Source organism: Eucyclogobius newberryi, unplaced genomic scaffold (genome assembly GCF_026437365.1).
Source record: "Eucyclogobius newberryi isolate DKJ021-1_F unplaced genomic scaffold, fEucNew1.0.hap1 SCAF_1, whole genome shotgun sequence".
Lineage (NCBI taxonomy): Eukaryota > Metazoa > Chordata > Actinopteri > Gobiiformes > Gobiidae > Eucyclogobius > Eucyclogobius newberryi.
The window spans coordinates 38,752,307-38,760,281 of NW_027315723.1; the positions used below are offsets into that span (position 1 = coordinate 38,752,307).

The 7,975-nt window shown below is 40.3% G+C and overlaps 1 protein-coding gene across 1 annotated transcript; it reads right to left on the reverse strand.

Moving 5' to 3' along the window:
- Positions 1-464: 464 nt before the first annotated feature.
- hey2 (hes-related family bHLH transcription factor with YRPW motif 2) lies at positions 465-3,688 on the reverse strand. Its single transcript, XM_072451767.1, has 5 exons — positions 3,591-3,688; positions 3,030-3,108; positions 2,864-2,947; positions 2,526-2,607; positions 465-1,005 (listed from the first exon to the last, which is right to left on the reverse strand). The coding sequence occupies exons 1-5, from the start codon at positions 3,674-3,676 to the stop codon at positions 563-565; spliced, it is 774 nt and encodes a 257-aa protein (XP_072307868.1). The 5' UTR covers positions 3,677-3,688; the 3' UTR covers positions 465-562.
- Positions 3,689-7,975: the final 4,287 nt, after the last annotated feature.

Genomic DNA, 7,975 nt, shown 5'->3' on the forward strand with positions numbered 1-7,975 from the left:
CACGTATTTGTTCCATAAGAACAAATATGATGCATTATTTGTATAGTTATTGGCCTTTAAACATGCTCTTGAGTACCTTTACTTTGGCATCCCATGTATTTAAAACAAAAAAAAGAAAAAAAGAAACGTTGTTTAGAAAAAAACAAAATTACTTCATGTCACTCTGACATTTCCCATGCCAGGAACTGACTTTGGGCTCCATCTACTGGCCGCAGAGGGAACTGCATAGGGGAGATAAACAAAAGCTAGCTAACCTCCGACATACAAATGCAGCCACAATTGTAATGGTTGTGATTTGAGGCAGAAATATTCTTTATAGACCTAAAAACGGCGCATTTTGGGACTCTACATTTGACATCACAAATCTGGGAAATTCAGAATGCAGTGTTTTCTGAGGATAACTTACCAAACAAGATTCATCAAACAAGTGTGAATGAAGCTAAACTCCAGGCATGTTATTGATGAGGAGACTATGTTACAACATGGTTAAAAGGGCAAAAAAGTCCTTTTGCACGACATGTGTCCTTTAACTCCACGATGCACCCACAGTCGTCTCCATGTGTCAGAAAGCCCCCACTTCAGTTCCCCAGGGCCGGTACGGTTTACTGCTGCTGTGGGGCGTCTGAGGACCACTGGACGACGCCGGGGAGGCAGCAGCGGGACTGAAATGAGCCTGGACCGAGGCGAGGCAATGAGGCGGGACGAGTCGGACACACGCCCCCTCAGCGGGCACCGGGAGTGTGTTGAGTCCAAACAGTGCAGGTCTGAGCGCTGCGTTGGGGGGCCAGTGCGGGTGCAGGTACGGGTGTGGCGGAGGATAGTGATGCTGAGGGGACAGGTGCAGGTGGGAGGCGCAGGTGGTCAAGTGGGACAGCAGCCTGGAGCGCAGAGGGTCCGTACAGTCCAGTCCCTCCACGGAGCTCATGTACCGGGAGACCTCGGACACACACTCCCGAAAGCCCAGAGACAGGAAGTCCAGAGCCAGGACCTGGGCATCGAAGAAACCTGAGGCAGAGAGAGGACTTACTGACCAGCCAGTCCCGCCCACATTCTGTTCAAATGCAGGAGGGTCTTTATTTATTTATTTATTTTTATCTTTATTTTTTTCTCTCCATCCCTTGTTGGGAAATGGGAGGTTTTGTCTATAAAGGAGTTTTTGTTTAAGATAAGATAAGATAAGATATTCCTTTATTGTCCCACATGGGGAAATTTCATTGGTGCAACGCAGGTAGATGCAGAGGTAGATACAGAAGAACAGATCACTTATAGGAAGTCTGAAAAACACTTTCAGTAGAAGATCTCCTATAAATAAATAAAAAAATAATTTAGTAAATAGTTTATAAGAGTTCTTCTATTGAGAGTGTTCTTCAAACTTCCTATAAGTGATCTGTTCTTTTCCTCTGTATCTACCTGCGTTGCAACAATGAAATTTCCCCATGTGTGGACAATAAAGGATTATCTTATCTTATCTTGAATCGGACCATTAGGTCAAAACTTAGTAAATTAACCACAACTGCTAAATTATGTCACGTATCGCTGCGGAAGACATCAAGTAACATTCAGAACAAAGTATATAACTTCTTTTACCCAAGATTTACAGTTTAGTGCGTCGTTTGTCGATTCTGCTGAAATCATTGTATACTTTCTCAGTCCTCTGTTACTTCTGTCCCCTTTTTAAGCATGGAATTATGCTTTCCACACATCACAACACTACACGTTTGTTTAGACACAAACGGACCACGCATTTCTCTCATTTGTTAATCCGCCTGTCATTTAGACTTAAATAATTCACTATTAACATGCAAACGATGATAAAAGTATGTCCTGTACGTCTGTGTGCTCTGGGGTGAGCTGACATAAGCATAAGGCTTCTGTTGAACCCATCAAACACTGCTACATCACAGCCGTTATTCCCCGAACACTCAAAATCAAAGCAAACAGCCCAGAGCAAAGTCTGATGCCCTCCTGGCGGTTTGCTATGAACCTCCACTCTGATGTACAGCTCATCCTATAGATTCAGTTGTTGTGTTGTCTTACAGATGTAAACTGACAGGCATGAAGTACGGGATGACTTGTGGCCCCATGAGAAACAGACTGTGACGTCCTTGAGGGAAAGTGAAATCATGCAGCTCTGACACATGAATAATGCTTCTGTTTAGCTTCACTTTTGATGTGAAAACTGGCCCAAGGCTTGGATATAAATTAGAAGTGTTCTTTGTGTTTTGTAGTGCTTGATTTGTGTATGTGAGTAATCATGTTCGACCGTATCTACAGTTTAAACAGATGAAGGGACTTTATGTACTTTATCCCCCACTGAAGGCTCTCCTTTTGTCTTGAATTCATCATTTTAGTATTTTACATACTTTTAATTTACATACCAATAACACATATTAATCATAGTAATAATAATAATAATAATAATAATAATGATAATAATAATGATAATAATAATAAAATCCCTTAAAAAATGTGTTAATTGCACCAACAAACCACAAGCTTCCCGTCCAGAGTTAAAAAGGCCTCACCTCTTCCTCCTGTGGCCTGGAGCATCTTCAGATGGTCCACAGTCATCTGTAAGATCTCAGCCTTCTCCAGTTTAGCCGAGCCCTGCACAGTCACACTCACACTCAGTGCTCCACAGCTCATGGTGTTGCTGTGTCAAATGGTTGTGCTTTTATTGTAATTGTAATTGTAAGACAATTGTGTTTTTATCTTAGTTATTTTTGCATTGCTGCATGAGATAAGAAGTGGTTAATAATAATAATAATAAGTTTGTAATTTTGCGAGAACATAGTTGTGACAATGTTGAATAAATTACAATTAAAGAAAACACTTAATAATTGCATTCCTCCACACAACTCACCTGCTTCTCAAAGGCAGAGGGCACCAGTCTCCTCAACTCCAACAGACTGTTGTTGATCCGGTCCCTGCGCCTCTTTTCAATGACCTAAACATAAACAGATTAAGATCATTCATACATTCAAACACTACTACTGTTAATATTACTCATTGGCATTTTTTATTTTTACCCCTCTGCGCTTCTTCCTGGCTATGACTTGGGTTGTTGTGGTTGGAGAGGCGCATCTCACGAAGGAAGTTCTTCTATGTCTGGGAAAAGACACACATTTAAAAAACGGATTAAAAGCTAAATTAAACAAATGCACAATAGGCTAAACTATACATGACTGCCACACCAATTATAAGTTATGAATGAGTAATTATAACCTACGTGACTCAACACACTATCCATGGGTTTCAGAGTGATGGAAATCTTGCAGCGTTGCCATGACAATTAACAAATCAAAACAAAATATCAGATCATTTGAATGGGCAAAACTGAGATGAGTCTTCAAAATATTCGCTATAATCATGATTCTAATCTGAAACCCATGAAAAAGCAACTTGTTTTATTCACTTTATTAAATGTGTATATTTCCCCCTCAGGGACATGTTTACAATAGTTTAATATGATCATTTAGTTTTTTAGCCTTCATTACTTACTGAAGATCGTTACCTTCAGCACATTAGCTACACCCCCCCCCCCCAAAAGTATTATCGATATTTAATGTAGTTTGACTGTATTTTCTTACCCTGAATACATGTTTTCACAGCCCACGTCGATGTTTTCCTCCGTGTCACTGTCACCGGACCTGCTGTCTTCACCAGGTCGCTTCATGGTGCACGCACGGCGGGGCGATCCCAGGGGCAATCACGGGGCGATCCCGGCGGGGCGATCCCAGTGGCGATCCCAGGGGCGATCCTGGGGGGGCGACGGTGATGGCGGCTTTTCCAGGTAAAAATAATCCAAATAAGCCTACATATTCCCTTGCATCTCAAATCGTCATATAATTTCCATATGACTTTAGGCTATTTTACTGGTCATCAAACAGCTTATATTTGCCAAATTCAGTGGGAGCGCGCACTAAAACGGCCTAAAAAGTGCATAATACATGTCTAACCTAAGCCTAATAAATGAAGTGAGGAAATAAAGGATTTCCTAATAAAAATTAAAAAAAACTAAAACTAAAAAACAGAATATAAAACTTGAACTTGAAGCAGTCGCCTTGTTCTGTCAGCGGCGCGTCCTTGGAAAAGTGTCGGCAGAAAGTTGCCTCTGCTCTGCCCGACTCTGCCCCGCCTCTCAGAGTGTTCTCGGCTGCAGTTTTCCCACGGAGCCTGGGAGCCGCTCATGCACACGCTCACACACAGACAGGCGGGTTTATCTGAAGAGGACCAGCCCAAGCTCCCATGTCTGAACCGTATTTGTGAGCACTTGGGCGGGTCCAGTGCATATTTGTGACAGACAAGTGCAGAAGAGGCCAGAGAAACCTACAACATCTAAGACTGGGACCAAGTCATTGTGTTCGCAAGTCTTAGGCCCAAGTCCAAGTTTCTACACCAAATTACCAAAACAACGTCTATTTTTGATTTATTTGTCTTATAGGTCTTAAATAGAGAAGGGGAAGGACATGTCCCAGTTTGTTCATGTAAAATTAAGCACTAACTGTAGAGAGAAAACACACAGGCTTTTGAGGGGAAAGCACCAATTTGTCTCGTCACAGGCTCCAATACAAGTCCAAGTTGAGTCTTAGTCCATTTTATCGAGTCTAAAGTCATTGGAATAGTGACAAAAGTCTGACTCAAGCCCAAGTCACAACTTTGAAGTCCTCTGGTTATTGCTCGCTCAACTGAAAGGCCTCTGTATTGAATATCGTTTACTAGTACTATATTTCCAAATGCACTGCCTGTCAAAAAAAAAGAAAATTTCCACTTTGATTCAACTAAGCAATTACAGTAGGTCTGAGACTAATACTGGAGAACTGCTGCAGGTATCTTACAGCTGTATTTAAACCCGACTGATGCAGTGAGTGGTCATGGAAACGATGTCAGTCTGTTTGAGAAGGGTCCAATCATTGGCATCAAGTAGAGAAAACATCTAAGCAGAAGCTAATCTACTCCAGCTCTGAACCTCAGTGAGAGTGTTTGAGCTGGAGAAGACTTTGTGCAGTGGTCACTCTCTCACATCATCAACACAAGATCAACTGGTGAAATATAATGCAACAATAAATGAAAATAAACCTTTTAATATTGCAGAAGCTTATTGAAACTTTGCCACTTTTTTTGGACAGGCAGTGTATAACTATTATAATTTACATATTCAATGCTCTTTTAAATCTAAAACCATTCCATGTTCCCCCTGGACAGTGCTCGCGTACCCCTGGTTGGGAAACACTGCTCAAGCTGACGCTACAATCTTTTGTTAAATGTATCTGGTAATCAACCGCAAACATAAGGAACCTTCAAAACACAAAAATACTGTATGCATGATAACACATTTACAATAAAAACTGATAAATATGTCGATATGTGGAACAGCTCAGGCCTTTTTAAGACACAATAACAGGCCTGTAGGTGCGATGTTGTTATAAAAATGCAGATTTGTGAATCAGATAAAAACATTACATGGCATTACTTCAGAGACCCGACACGTTCTCTGAGTGTGTGTGAGCCGTTCCCACAGTCTGAAACCCAATCGTCGTGTGAGACAGTCCAGAGCCTCTCACACAGGACCAGACGTCTTTTCTCACCTGATAATCTCGGGAGCGACGCGAGCGAGGCGAATGCACGCATTAGAACATACTTTACTCAGACGTATGCTTTTCCTACAGCTGATAACCATTCTTAACTATCATTTTAGCTCTCCCGGTCTCTCAGGCAACACGTCTCACACTAGATGCCGTTCTTTTACCCCCTCAGATAAACGAAGACAGCTCTGAAAGTAAAAATAAAGTATAGGCCCAGTGTACTTGAAATGGTAGATACATTTACTACATACATTATTTACTTGGGTAACACTTGGAAAACCTGTACTTGTACTGATGATAGTTTTTCACACCATACTTTTAAAAGAGGAGTTATTGAGTAAATGTCCAAACTAGGGCCCGGGGGCCAAATGCGGCCCTCAGACCAATTTTTTTGGGCCCTCCAGCTTCCTGCTATGTTGGCCCAAACAACAAAAAGTAGTACTTTTTACTGTAATATTGGAAAAATTCAGGCATATTGATGTTATACCAACCTAATATTAATGTTCTAGGTCTAATAAAAGGTGTGGAGGCTCATCGCAATTAAGTCAAAAGCAAAATTTCGAATGATTCACTTTGTCATTCAACAAATTCGACATTGTCTGTTTGAGTTTCAAAATGCGGCCCTTGTTGAAAAAAAGTTTGGACACCTCTGGTTTAGGGTATATTCAGTTGACAGCATTATGTTCCCCATTTCTAAATCTCAAAATTTGTATTTCTTGCCCCTAAATCAGATAATATGGCTTACTTTTAACAAACGTGTCACCATTAAGGGATTTCATTGCTGTTTTTACTCAGCTTTTCAGTAAAGTTTCAGTTTGTATTACTTCAAACTGAGTAATATTATACTTTTAGTACTCTTACTGGACATTTTTCCCACTCTATTTGAAGGGAAGACGTATTTTTATTCAGTCCATTGCTAGTAAAAAGTTAGGAACAGTGTATTTTATTGCATGTTTTTTAATTGTACATTTCTGCTGCATGTCTGTTCCACTCAAACACTGATCTCATAGATGGTTCTATTCACCTCTGATGTGTTTTTTATTGATGCCGCGGGTCATGGAGGACAAGTAGGGCCATCCTATAGCAGGAAACATTGGCATAGGACGACCAGGAGGATAATATCTCGGGGAGCGCAGGGTCGTGAGTCGGAAATCCTCTCGAACGCCGCATATTTGAGTGTGTATTTGTCGGGATGGAGGGTGCAGGAGGGGGCCGAGCGCTGCAGAGAATGGGAGGAAACGGGGCATTATTCTGACGGAGAAGGACTGGCAGCACCACCGTCGCTGAGACCCCACACAGCTCCATCAAACCTCCAGCAGTATTAATGTGCGTCTACTTAAAAGTGCATTAACCTTTCTAGATGGCATCTTCTTGATTCAAACGAGATGTTGTTGCGTTGCCCGGAACATTCCACAGTATGGCATTAAACAGCTATAAATTATGTGTTACATTACAGGCAAAACAATATATGGAAAGAAATATATATACTGACTTTCAACTTGTCTCTGTGGAGATAGATAAGTAATGCTATACTGTGGAATGTTCCAGGCAAAGCAATGTCCATCGCCATAGAAACGGTTAGTTAAATAGGCAACAAAGGCAAATGTTAATGCTCCTGGGTGTTTTTAATGAGAACACGCCCAGAATATATACATGTAAATCTTTTTTTATTTTTTTTTATTTTATTTTTCATCAGAACATAAAACATACACAAACTCAACAACAATTATTACACCAGAAAAAAAAGAACAAAAAGAACAAAAGCAAAACAAATGATACTTGAAATAAAAATAAATAAAAAATTAAATTCATAAATAATAATAATAATAATAATAATAATAAATAAAAAACAAACAAAAAATAAGAGCGTTCTAGACTAGGTGAGGCTTAAGTTTTAGGAGCAAAAGTTGAGAATAAGGGAGTGGCATCAGAAATAAAAGTAAATCTAATTATAATCACAATAACTGTATTCCAAAATCACTCTTCATTTCTGAAATGAGTCTACAGTAGAAATAATGTATAATTATTTTTAACATATTTCATATTACGGTATATATGCAACTGTTGCTGTGATTTTGGGCGTTACAAAAATGAATTGAATTAAAACTGAACTTATCCACTTTCTCCTCAGGCTTGATCCAGCTCGATTTCCTCTTCTGAACACAATAAACTCTGACTCTGAGAGAAATGACGTTTATCAGCCTTTAATGCACTCGCACAGACTGTATGAATGTGTGTTGTTTGGGGTTTAATGGTCCATTGTTGTGACTGAGGAAACCCCAAACACGTTGTTTAAGAGCGTTGAACCAAGAACCTGCAGCAGCTGCTACTGCGCTTCCTTCCTGCTCACTCCATCACAAACACAGGCTGGATTTGGATCAGGCAATGTT

What these genes read in the sequence shown, in the direction of transcription:
- hey2 (XM_072451767.1), bottom strand. Translation starts at nt 3,676, where the DNA reads ATGAAGCGACCTGGTGAAGACAGCAGGTCCGGTGACAGTGACACGGAG. An exon ending in TGTGAAAACATGTATTCAGG is followed by an intron (nt 3,109 to 3,590) that starts GTAAGAAAATAC and finishes GTCTTTTCCCAG; the next exon opens with ACATAGAAGAACTTCCTTCG. An exon ending in CCAGGCCACAGGAGGAAGAG is followed by an intron (nt 1,006 to 2,525) that starts GTGAGGCCTTTT and finishes TCTCTGCCTCAG; the next exon opens with GTTTCTTCGATGCCCAGGTC.